Below are 13,198 nucleotides of genomic sequence, written 5' to 3' on the forward strand. Positions count from 1 at the left end.
TTCAAGCTAAAAAAAAAAAAAAAAAAAAAAAAAAAAAAAAAAAATCAGTATGTCCAGAATTCAAATGATTTTCGAACAATTCAGGTTCAAATTCAGACTGAACCACTTCTATGTTTGAAGTGGCTCACATATGTGAATTAGGCCCGTATTTAAACTAAACTTTTGCCAAGACATTTCTCGGGAAGGGTGGACCTCTTAAAAATCCAAAATCAATTTTAGTATCAGCATTTTCACGTTTTTCAAAGAGAGCTCTTGGAAGAAAATCAAATTGGATGACCCCTCCCCCACCTATCCCGCCTATGTGCCGGTAAGCCTAAGAATGTAATCCATTATAATAAATTTAAAATATTTCTGCAATAACAGGCGCACTAACTCCCCATAGCATCCATATTATGTGGTAATCCAATAATTTTCTCTAATGAAGTATGGTTTTGGAGTAAATTTATCTTGGAATCTGCTCTGTTTTCCTTATTGTTTACTAAATAGATATTTTTCTTCGAATAATAAAGGGTCGAAGAATAATAAATCCAAACAAATTGAGAGAATTACGTTTTGACCAGAAAATGTCAATTGGAACCCTTATTCGTAAGTGGTATTGACTTTCTAAAATATTTAACAATATAATTTTTATGGTTTCAATCTTCTTAAAACCAGATAGATTATTTTTTCTGATTGTTCTAAGCTTAAATGTCTCTAAAACTATTATAAACAAAAAAACAAAAAAAAAACAATTCATTTTAGTTTGAAAATATTAGGATGACCATAAGTAGTATTTAGTTTCTAAACTAGCCGAAAGGAGAGTATTAATAGTAATCCTCGTAAGTAATTATCAATTAATTAAGTAATTAATTAAGTAAGTAATTTACTAATTAATAATATTAATTATTAATTAGTAAACTAATTAATAGTAGTAGCATTTCCGGGAGTATTCTTCAGTCAATAGCTCTGCATTTTACACAAAAAAAGCAATTACTCCAAGTGTATACTATAACATTAAGCGGGATTCGGATATACTAGATTCTGAATTAAAACTCGATATACACTATTTTTTATTCAATTTAAGCATAGAAGTATCGATAATCAGAACAGATTTTAAAAATCTCGTTTTACCAGAAAATGTCTATATGGCAAGCTAAATATGACCCTGTTTGCAAGCTAAACTTTCAACAATATTTATCAATCTAGGTTTTAAGGGTAAAATTTCATCAATACCTGACCAACTATTATCATTTTTTCTCGAACCTTAATATTTGGATATTAGCGAATCTGCCTTGAGACTTGATATGTACTATTTTTATTCAATTTAAAGTTAGAAGTGCCAACAATCAAAACAAATTAAAAAAAAACTTTCACCACAAATTGTAAATACGGCAACCCTGTTCGTATGTCATACTTTCACCAATTTTTATCTATTTAATATTAAGGCTAAAATGTTCTCAAAACCTGAAACCTTTTTTTTCTCAAAACTTAACTTAATTTTTTCTAAAACTAAATAAACTAAAAGAATGTTACAAATGAATTTAAAATTGTGTTCCTTTTAAAACAGGTTCAAGTTCATTTATTTTTCAATCATATAGACCTAAAAAACTTTCAAAGCCTGAAATCTTTTTTTTCTCTAATATAAAGTTTAGTTTTTTTTTAAAGGAAGATAAACTAAAAGAATATCCCAAATGTATGTAAAGCTGTGTTTATTTATAATTCATATTAACTTGGATGTCAATCTGGCAACCATGTTCGTAAGTAGTACTTACTTTCTACACTAGCTGGCAAGAGAGTATCAATAATAGCTTCACGGGCAGAATTATTCTTTAGCCAACAGCTCTGAAGTGTATACAAAACACACAGCCGCATCGAAATTGCCTGCTTTTCAGAAATCATCGTCAATATTAAAAGATCTATCATTGACCTGCAAAGACGAAAAATAAACACAATTAAAGACTAATTAGAATAATTTAAATAGTAATTAAATAAGTAAATTAAATAGCTTATAAAGTAATTAAAGACTTCATCTAAACAGTCCAACTTAAGATACAACTAATAGCTTAGTTAAAGTAGGATCTGGATCATCAAATCCCACTGGTCTTCAACATACCACATATATCTCACATACCTCTTCGGAAATATTTCAAAAAATAAAATACAGTCCTTTTACACAACTGAATATCTTCCAAAAGTTCAATATTGTTTCACTTTTTGGTTTGCTCGTTGATAGGTAGGTAATTCCATAATCAAATTTATTCTAGCTATTCCAGTTTGCGTTCGGTATTACCGCTAAAAATAAAAATAGTAGAAATAGCCAAAAGAAAGCGAGAAAAGAAAGATACACTGTTCCTAATTTATTCTAAAGATAATGAGTAAATAAATGAAACTAATTAATTGGAAAAAAGAGGGAGGGGTATACTAGCGGTGAAACGAATCCCCTCCCCCAAGCGAAGTTGAATATATCGAGTCTAAAAGTTTTTTTTTTCTGTATGTTTTCCTCGTATATTTGCTCCTTAAACCTAGAACAATTTTCTACCTTCACTCTCTGCTCAACACTGAGACTTATGTGTAGCCATGGTAACTATTAGATACTAAAATATTGACTACTGGGTTCATCATTTAGAAATACAGTTGAGAAACCAAGTTATTTTACTGTTATGACAAACCTGTCTAGGTATTTAGAGTGGCATCTAGGTATTTAGAGTGGTATTTAGAGTGGCATCATGTAATCTTTATTCATGGGATTGTCCAACCTGTGATATTCACAAAATTAGGCACAACCTTTGAATCTACTACTACTACTAACAACTCACTGTAGCACGAAGCCACCCGAGGCCTGCACACCTAACCATATCCCTCCTCCATCCCAGTCAATTTAATGCCTCCCTCTTTTACACTCCCTAGAAGTTCCATTTCCCTAAAATCTTACTTGCGAGGTTTTCTCCTTTCCTGCGACAGCAACTCTTGCACCAACCCCTCCTAAATTCAGTTTTTTTTAATTAGTGTACAAAACCTGGGGTAGAAAACTTCAGAATATTTGAGACAATTTTGGAATTTTTTTTTCATGAATGTTTTTGGTTATCCCAGTTTTCAAAGGATAAATTTAAATGTCGTCTCTCTCCTTACGAAAACCGAGAAAGGGTTTAGTAATAATAGCTTGCCGCACTGTGATACGAATTATATAATATTCGAATGTATCATATAATGATACTCCATGAATTTTACTCCGCCGAAAGGTGTTTCATAATGGATTTTACTGAATAGACTTCGGTAATGAAATGGACCGGTAATGAAATTTTACCGAATGAAATGGAGTCCATTTCATAATGGACTCCATGAATTTACCGAAACCGAAAGGTGTTTCATAATGGCAGCTACTTAATTGATCCTAAAAGAGACTTCCTATTTTGCGTTTATGCCCTCCCCTCAGCCTGGAAAAAGAAATTTCTTCCTTAACACTGCCTGACATTCGGTTTATGAGTACCCGCTAGGACTGTTACATACTAAATAAGGATTACTAGATATAATTATTTATAAATACAGTTCAATTAATTAAAGTAATTCAATTCAATTTATTATTCGAATAAAAACATAACACAAACATCAATAACAATAAAGATCCTAGAAGAGAACTTGTTAAGGACTAAAAAAAATAAAAAAAAAGTGACGCTGAAAAAAAAAGATAGAAGAATAAAACATGGGTAATTAAAGCAAATTGGTAAAAGTTGAAAGATTAAATTATATTATCAAGTTTTGTTACATTGTTGTACAGCGTGCAGAAACTTGTCGCTAGCTCAACACTGGAGGGTATTTTGTTTCATTGAATAATAGATTTGTAAATGGGAGAGTGCTGGGCAGCACTAGAAACACATTTAGGGATTATAAAGACTCTACTGGATGAATGGAGACAGTGGGCTTCCGAATTATTAATATTAGAATAGGTTAGTAGTCGAGGAGGATGATTATAGAGGAAAGCACAGTAAGCAAGCGATAAGTTTAGTTTTTGTATGATTTGATCTAGTGGAGCTATGCCAAAATCTGACTACAAATCATGGGTTGGATATAGACGGGGAAGCCGAAAAACTGCTTTAATGGCACGGTTTTGGGCAAATTTGAGGTTTTAGTGAAAGACTGGTTTGTATTTCCCCAAACTGATCCGCAATAAGAAAAGTAAGGAAAAATATAGGAATAATAGAGGGTAACTAGGATGTAAGGAGGAAGAAAATAATTCACACGGTCAATCATAGCTACATGTCTCAAAATTATTGCTGTGATGTAAGAAATATGATTAGAGAAGGACAAGCATGAGTCAATAAATACACCAAGAAACTTGGCAACCTCCACTTGTGGGAGGATGTCGGAGGAGTACTTGATACCAAGAGCAGATTGAATAATGTTTTTGTTGTAGGGGGTTCTCAATAATACTACTTGACTTTTTTTGCTATTAATGGTCAAATTATTCGTAAGGCACCACGCCTGGACCCTGTACAGAAGGACTTGGGCAGAGGTTATTGCCAATGGTAAATTGGTGCCAGTGATGAAGAAGTTGCTGTCCTCAGCAAATAGTACAGGATACACTGAAGGGCCCAGGTCCATAACAAGATCATTGATATATAGGAGAAATAAAATCAGGACTAGAATGGAGCCTTGCGGGACACCCCTCCAAACAGGTAAGGGCTGAGAGGATACTCCACCTAAGCTCACACTCTGTACCCTTCCAGATAGATAAGAATCGAACCAAGAGAGGGGAACACCACGAATACCGTAACTATTTAATTTACTTATTAAAATACTATGAACAACCGTGTCAAAGGCCTTAGAGAAATCCAAAAATAAGCCCAATAGCGCTGACTGCCAAACAGAAAGGGAGACAGACGTCTGAAGATAATTCTCTCGAGCACTTTGGATATAACAGGAAGAATTGAATTGAGTACTTTATTTTTTATAGAAAAAATTCTATATAGTAAATGTGGCACTATGTAATCTTTGTTATTATTTTGTCTTTGTTATCAAACAGTTCGTGATAACGAACTGTAAGTAAGGAGCGACCCGGCTCAATGGTAACCAAAACTCTAAAAAACGGAATTTTGATACCAATAGATACAACAAAAGAATCAGATTTTAATTCTGATTTCAAATATATAAGTTTCATCAAGTTTAATCTTACCTACCAAAAGCTACGCGCCTGAGAAAATTTGGCTGATTTTCGAAAAAAAGGGGAAAAACCCCCTAAAAGTTTAAGAACCTAAATGAAAATCAGACCATCATATTCAGCTTATCAGAGAACTCTACTGTAGAGGTTTCAACCTCCTATCTACAAAAATGTGGAATTTTCCATTTTTTGCCAGAAGGAAGATCATGGATACGTGTTTATTTGTTGTTTTTTTTCCCCAGGGGTGATTGCATCGACCCAGTGGTCCCTAGAATAACGTGGGTGCCTTCATTGAAACGGATATTAAAAGTTCTAGTTCCCTTTTCAAATGACCAAAAAAATGGAGGGCAACTAGGCCCCCTTCCACGCTCATTTTTTTCCCATAGTCACCCGATCAAAATTTTGAGATAACCATTTTGTTGAGCATGGTCGAAAATATTATAACTATGTCTTTTAGGATGACTTAATCCCTCGAAGCCCCCAGGGGGAGGGCTGAAAGTTATGAACTTTACCCAATGTTAACATATAGTATCGGTTATTGGGAAGTATACAGACGTTTGTTCAGGGGGAATTTTTTCTGGTAGTGGGGGGGGGGGGTGTGTCGGGGGTTATATGGGAGGATCTTCTCATGAAGGAAGTTTTCATGGGGGAAGGGACATTGCTATGAAGGGGGCGCCGGATTTCCCATCATTATTTTAAAAAAAAATCAGAAATTAAATATAAAAAAACAAGTTTTTCAACTGAAAGTAAGGAGCAACATCAAAACTTAAAACGAACAAAAAAATATTAGCTATATGATTGGGTTCACCTTCTAGTCAATGCCTCGCTCTTTAAGCCAAAGATTTTTTAGTACTTTCATAAGAGCTATTTATTCTAATTAACGCCCTGTGTGATTAAGGGTTCATTTTTAAAGAATTGGAATACAATTCCAACTTTAGCATAAAGAGCGAGATATTAGCTAGGGAGCAAACCCCACGATATATGTATTAAAAATCAATGAATGTATAAGTTTTATATGTAAGTTAATTCGTAAGTTAGGAATATTTATTACTAATAAAAACGTTCGTAAATAAAATTCAACAAGTTTCGAGAAAGCAATTTAACCAAATAAAAGTAAAATTAATATGCAAATTTCGTTTTAATTATTCATGCACGGTGAGCCAAAATCAAAACCTGCATTAGTTAAAAAACGTTCACAAATGAAATAAAGAAAAACAAGTTTTTTTTTAACTGAAAGTAAGGAACGACGTTAAAACTTAAAACGAACAGAAATTATTCCGTATATGAAAGGGGCTGTCCCCTCCTCAACGCCTCGCTCTTTACGCTAAAGTTTGACTTTCTCAGAACTCAATTTTTTTTAAACAATAAAATTTTGTTTTAATTGCAAATTTTTTTAATTAACTTTAACGAAATTCACACCATCAGATTCAGCTTATCAACGAACATTATTAAAGAAGCTTCAAACTCCTATCTGCAAAAATGTGGAATTTTGCATTTTTAATTAACTTTAAGGAAAATTACACTATCACATTCAGCTTATCAGAGAACTCTATTAAAGAAGTTTCACGCTCCTATCTGCAAAAAGGTGGAAATTTGCATTTTTTGCTCGAAGAAAGATCACGGTGCGTGCCCTCCAAAAAATGGAGGGCAACTAGGCCCCCTCCCACGCTCATTTTTTCTCAAAGTCACCCAATTACAATTTTGAGATAGCTATTTTGTTTAGCATAGTCGAAAATCTAATAAATATAATCTTTTAGGATGACTTAATCCCCCACAGTTCCCAGGGGAAGGGCTGCAAGATATGAACTTTGCCCATTGCTTAAATATTGTATTGGTTATTGGGAAGTATACATACATTTTTAGGAAGGATTTTTTTTCTGGTGGGGGGGGGCTGGAGGAGGGGGTTACTCGGGAGAATCTTTCCATGGAGGTTGTTTCTTCGGGGTAAGGGACATTCTATGAAAAGGGCGTCAGATTTCCAAGCATTATTTAAAAAAGATCAGAAATTAAATAAAAAAAACAAGTTTTTTCAACTGAAAGTAAGAAGCAAAATTGAACTTAAAACGAACAGAAATTATTACGCATATGAGGGGGTTCTCCCCCAAGTCAATACCTTGCTCTTTACGTTACAGTTTTTTTTAGTGCTTTCAAAAGAGCTATCTATTCTAATTAAACGGCCTTTGTGATTCAGGGGTTTGTGAATTAAAATTTTTTTTTAACTTTTAACATAACGAGCGTGTTATTGACTGCGGGGACAACCCCCTCATATACGTAATAACATATACGTAATAAAAAAAAAAAAAACAAGCGATACGGCTCAATAGTAATCGAAACTTTTAAAAACGGAATTTTGATGTCAATAAATGTATCAAAAGAATGGGCTTATAATGCTGATTCTAAATATATAAATTTTATTAAGTTTAGTATTACTCATCGAAGGCTACGAGCCTGAGAAAATTTACCTGATTTTTTAAAGAGGGATGAAATATCCCCTACAAGTGAAAGAATTTTAATGAAAATCCCACCTTCAGATTCAGCGTATCAGAAAACCCTATTACATAGGTTTCAAGCTCATATCTGCAAAAATCTGTAACTATATCTGCAGCGTATTTTTTGCCAGAAGAAAAATATACGAATATAGAACTTCGTTACGTAAGTTAATTTGTAAATTACGTCAGAACCAAATTTAGAGACAGCCATTTAGCAAAAGAAGAGTAAAATTTTTATGCGAATTTTGTTTACTTATTCAATGACGGTGAACCAAAATAGAAGCTGCATTAACTAAAAAACGATGAGAAATTAAATTAAAAAAAAAAATTTTTTTAAACTGAGAGTAAGGAACGACATTAAAACTTAAAACGAACAGCAATTATTCCGTATATGAAAGGGGCTGGCCCCTCCTCAACAACTCGCTCTTTACGCTAAAGTTTAACTCTGTCTCACAACTTTATTTTTTAAAACAATAAAAAGCTTTAGCGTAAAGAGCGAGGTGTTGAGGAGGGGACAGCCCCTTTCATATACGGAATAATTTCTGTTCGTTTTAAGTTTTAATGTCCCTCCTTACTTTCAGTTTAATAAACTTGTTTTTTTTTATTTAATTACTAACAAAGACCACACTGCCTTTCCATCATATAAAATACAAGAAGTTAACAAGGAATTTTCTGAAGACAGAGAATTAAATACAACCTAAGCGAATATTTCAGCTATACAACATCAGAAAAACACAATAGAAATACTAAAAGACTTGGGTGAACCTTTATCGGTAATTTTGGGCGAGTTGAATTGTTGTTGAAGACACTTATTAATAATATACAGAAAATACTGGCTTAGGTTCAATTTTATTCAATGGCTTCAGAAAATTAATCATTAACTTTTTATATTATGTTAAACAATCGTTTACGAGACATATATGTCTCTATATTCACAGTATTAAGTAGAATACATTACCCCCCCCCCCCCCCTTAACCACCACATACCCTCGCTAAATGCTAAATTTGGTGTAAGCCTGGATAAGTCCCTCTACATAAGGAAACATATTAAGAAAACAATTCTTACTTCGTAATATGCTGAATATTATGATTTTTAAGTTTTACCCTTTTTAAGTTTTTAAAATCATGGTGAAACAACTGCCATCTGCAAAGTTGTTCTACAGGCAGCATCGATTCTGGCTTTTCTCGTTGTTTCTGTTTTAACGCTAATGCGTTTTGTATATAGTGGCATCTATAAACAATTTTGTAGATCCCATTTGTTTTAGCAAAATTTGAAAACTTAAAAATATTTATTCAATGCATGCTTTATTTTCAAAAACTTTGTAGAAAAAGTGTAAAACAATGAAAGAATTGAAGATAAACTTTCTCCCCATGCAAAATGTATAAACTACGTGATTATTCTGAATATAATTATATAACATGTTTTCTTAACATGTTTCCTTATGTGGCGGGACTCATCTAGGATTATTCCCTCAATTTAAATAAAAAAACACATTTTTACAAATCACTCAACCAACAGAGACACTGGAAATTTAAATATTTATTCAATAGACGATATTATTAAAAAATACACCCATATTAAAAAAAAAATATTCAAAACTTCGTGTATGCGTAAGGACAGGGTTTTCGAGTTTTGGTGATGCTGGTTATTTGCTTTGGAGCAGGAGCAGGAGCTTTGGAGCAGAGGTCAGTGGCAAGACTCTGTAAGCACAGAGTCGACCCAGTTCTAAATGGGTACCTGGAGGAGGTAAACAGGAAGAGTGTGCGAAAGCAGAGAAAGGTCAGCCCCCAAACCCCATTGCAATTCCTGGCTCAAGAGAGATCAGGACCACCGGTGGGGACTACAAAGTCCAATACCGTATTCTAAATATTCGTTGCGATTTTTTTCTTTTCTTCCAATTGGCCATACATGCGGGGCTTCTTCTCAAGATCAATCTTTTTGTCTTTAATTTTTAAATTGTGCAGAAAATTTTTGGGAACACCAGAGAAATTTTCCCTGGGAGAATATTTTCCCATGAACATTAGGAATAGGAGAATAAGAGGAGGTCACCCTCCTCCCAAGGATAAACTGAACTGACGTTCCTCCAATCACAGGATCCAAAACAAGGTTTATTAAACCAAATTTGAGACATAATATGCGAGGCTGACAATATACGACTGTATCATGATATTGATACTCGATGGATTTTATTCCATTGAATATCTTACCAAGGCTTAACAGCATTTCTTTTTTAGGTTTTTTTTTCGTTAATAGATAGCTAATTCCACAGTCAATTAGTTATAACTACTCAAGTTTGCTTTCTGTATTATCGAAAAAAATGATAATAGTAACAACAGCCAAAAGAGAACAAGCAAAAAAATATAGTTTCTCACTCATCCTAAAAGTTGTGGCGGAATAATTCCAACTTCTCAATTTCACAGGGGGGCGGGGGTATCAGCAATGCACAAAGGGGATGTCAGCAATCCACTGGGGATGTTGAATGCACTGGGACTTAAAGATTTTTTTTACCCCCCTCCCTTCAGCTTGGAAATATTGTCCAACTTCAATTTCGGCCCAACACTCGACTTATATCTGCAACAACTACGATATACCAAAACACAGACAAATTATTTAGAAACTTAATTAAGTCTCTATTTAATTAGTTTCTAATTAATTAATAAAATCTAATTAATTAGAGACTTATTTAGGGACGAATTATTTAGAGACGCGACTCAGCAATTAAAGTAATTTAAGCTTAAAAACTTCAAAGAGTAAATAAAAATATTTCTTATTACAACTAAGTAAAATGGTCACTTTAAATAATTATTAATAAATAGAGGAAAGTGCTTTCTCTTCAGCAGTTTAGCCTTTAGCTTAATAGTTACAAATTTCATTTAAAAAATTAGTCAGAGAAGATTTTTTTTTTAGAAAAAAGATTTTATTAAACAAATAAATTAACAAGAAACCCTAAGTTTAAACTTGTATATATAAAATATATATATATATATATATATATATATATATATATATATATATATATATATATATATATATATATATATATATATATATATATATATATATATATATATGTTGTATATATCTTGTATATACATATATATATACATATGTTATATATATACATATATTATGTTGTATATATATAAACCTATACTTCCTATATCTCTCCTTCGCCTTAGGATACACTATAGGATATTTATATAGCAATATCTGATTTGTCGTTCCTTTCGTCAGTCCTTTAGTAACACAGAGTTTTCTAAAAGTCTCATGAAAGGCGGCTACTGTTCTAGGAGTCTCATGAAAGCCAGCTTTTGAAAAACTGCATTACTTTCTACCAGAAGGGAGCATCACTCGTGTGGAACTATGTACCAATTATAAAAATAACAACCTTTTTACATGAAATATGCAGTATTTTTATATTATTTGCATTGTCTATTTATGGCTTTTATTTTTTTACTTTTTGCATTTTATCTAATATCTATTTAAAAGTTTACTATCATTTTGTAGGATTTATTTATAAACTTGCAATATTTTTGTTCTTTTATACCAGGAAAATTTTCTCCGACTTGTATTTCCCACTACAGTAGTACAAACAAAACTAAAAAAAAACTCTCTATTGCTAAAATTTTCACTTTTTTCAATACAATGCGTTATTAAGATACAAAAATTAACATTTTAGCTGAGTTTTTACAGTCTCATAATTAATACAAACTGGCAATTTTATAGTCAAATTAAAGTTTCGTAACGTACTTCGTTTTATAGTTGTTAACAGAGATTGAGGCGAACAAGTCTTGGTTTTCCCGATGACCTCGAATGACGTCACCAACAGTTGCAATTGTTTCAGTCAAAGCACTCGGAGGAACACCTGAAATAACAATTTATTTCTTGCATTTTCTTCTTTTATCAAATCAAAATCTTATCAACTAATCCTCTTAATCCCCTAATATTTTTAATCTGTTAATTTCAAACAAGAACGTATCCAGGATTTTGTTCGGAGGGGGGTAGTGGGGGTAGTGGGTTACAGAAAAAAAAACCTTACAAAAAATGTTTATATTCATTTTTGTTACGTTTTTACGATTCAAACAAACATTTCGGGGGGGGGGGGGGATTCAAACCCTCTAAACCCCTGCTCTCCTGGATACGACCTTGATATCAAATACATTTTTTTTTGGAAGATTAAAAATTTTTCTTTTTCCTTTGTTGTCAGTTCAGTTGCAGCTAGTTGCCAGCCCCTAAAGATTTAGATAACACTGATATTTAGCTAACGTTGCAGTGGCTAATGCTCCAAGATGGCCATGCCATTATACAGAAAAAAACTTTTTGTAAATTCCCTGTTCAAACAAGATACAAACAACCTACCAAAATTTTATGTAGGTTGGTAATGGGGTGTTGGAAAGCCCATTGACCCACTTTATCTCTCTGATCATATCGACTGAAATCCTCGCATGATTCCGCTTCAAACAAAGAGCCAACTGCCTACCATTCTGCTAAGAAGTTGGAAATGGGAAAAGATTAAGTACAGCTTGTAATTTATGTTTTTACAGATTCCTACATACAAGTTTCGGTCAGATCTTACCCCATTTCAAAACCCAGTGAGCAATTAACGTATTTTTGCACTGAATTAAGATTTGGGTCGTTTCCCGCCAAATCAGGACTTCTTTCGTTTTTTAGCAGAGTTAATCCCAATTTTACTAGTATGCACTTCAACTAATTTTACTAGTATGCACCTTAACCAATTTTACCAGTATGTACCTTAACCAATTTTACCAGTATGTACCTCAACCAATTTTACTAGTATGCACTTTAACAGCGAAATTTCAACCCTACAAAGTTTTTAAAGGGTACATTACATGAACCAATTTCGTGGGTTAAAGACATATATCATGTACTTTTATCAGATCATCAACCATGATAGTTCACAGTAAAAAGTCAGTCTGTCTTAGTTCGTAAGCTAGTTTTCTTGCCATCAACTTATTGTTTAATAACAGAACAAAGAGAGGAGCAAAGGGAGCAGAGGAGCTCCAATTTCGGTACCAGTGAAAGAACTATAAGTTTGGGTGGCACGTGCAATGCCATTTCATATTTCATATCACGTGATACTGCCCGCTGGCCTACTTGAAGAGAGAACCGTCGTGCATACGTTTTGTGAGGACCAGAGACAAAATATTTTGCCCTCTTTCCCAAAATTTCCCCTTTGCCCCCTTTCCCAAAAGTCCTCTTACCAAAGGAAATTTCTACCAAGAGTTACAACTGTATCCCCGTTTTAGGGCAGGGGGATAATTTAGGGTATTGTATTGCATCGGCGTAACGACACTTCTTGACAACTGAGGTCCTTGTGTCGGCCCTGCAGCCGGGTTCCATCTCTGGGTCCCGTATACCAAGCTGAGGTCAAATCCACTACACCTCCCCAGGGTAGGATAATTTAGGGGGTTTAAATGTATTATTTTAAATTTAGGAGAAATTGTCATTTTTTCAACTTCTCAATGAAAATACCATAAAAAAGGTATTTCTCAATGAAACTATCCAGAAAATATATTTATTAAAATCTAGAAGGGACAAAGAGCTCTATGAGGC

The 13,198-nt window shown here is 33.3% G+C and overlaps 1 protein-coding gene across 1 annotated transcript in view; it reads right to left on the minus strand.

Moving 5' to 3' along the window:
- Positions 1-13,198, minus strand: part of p115 (General vesicular transport factor p115) — a 71,332-nt gene that overhangs the window by 9,755 nt on the left and 48,379 nt on the right. The window contains exons 7-8 of the mRNA XM_089099092.1: positions 11,375-11,489; positions 1,752-1,906 (exon numbers count right to left, since the gene is read on the minus strand). Coding sequence (XP_088955218.1) covers positions 1,752-1,906; positions 11,375-11,489 — 270 coding nt within the window. The remainder of the gene's footprint in view (positions 1-1,751; positions 1,907-11,374; positions 11,490-13,198) is intronic.

This window comes from Artemia sp. Qi Xiang Cuo, chromosome 13, assembly GCF_049724085.1.
Source record: "Artemia sp. Qi Xiang Cuo chromosome 13, ASM4972408v1, whole genome shotgun sequence".
NCBI classification, from domain to species: Eukaryota; Metazoa; Arthropoda; class Branchiopoda; order Anostraca; family Artemiidae; genus Artemia; species Artemia sp. Qi Xiang Cuo.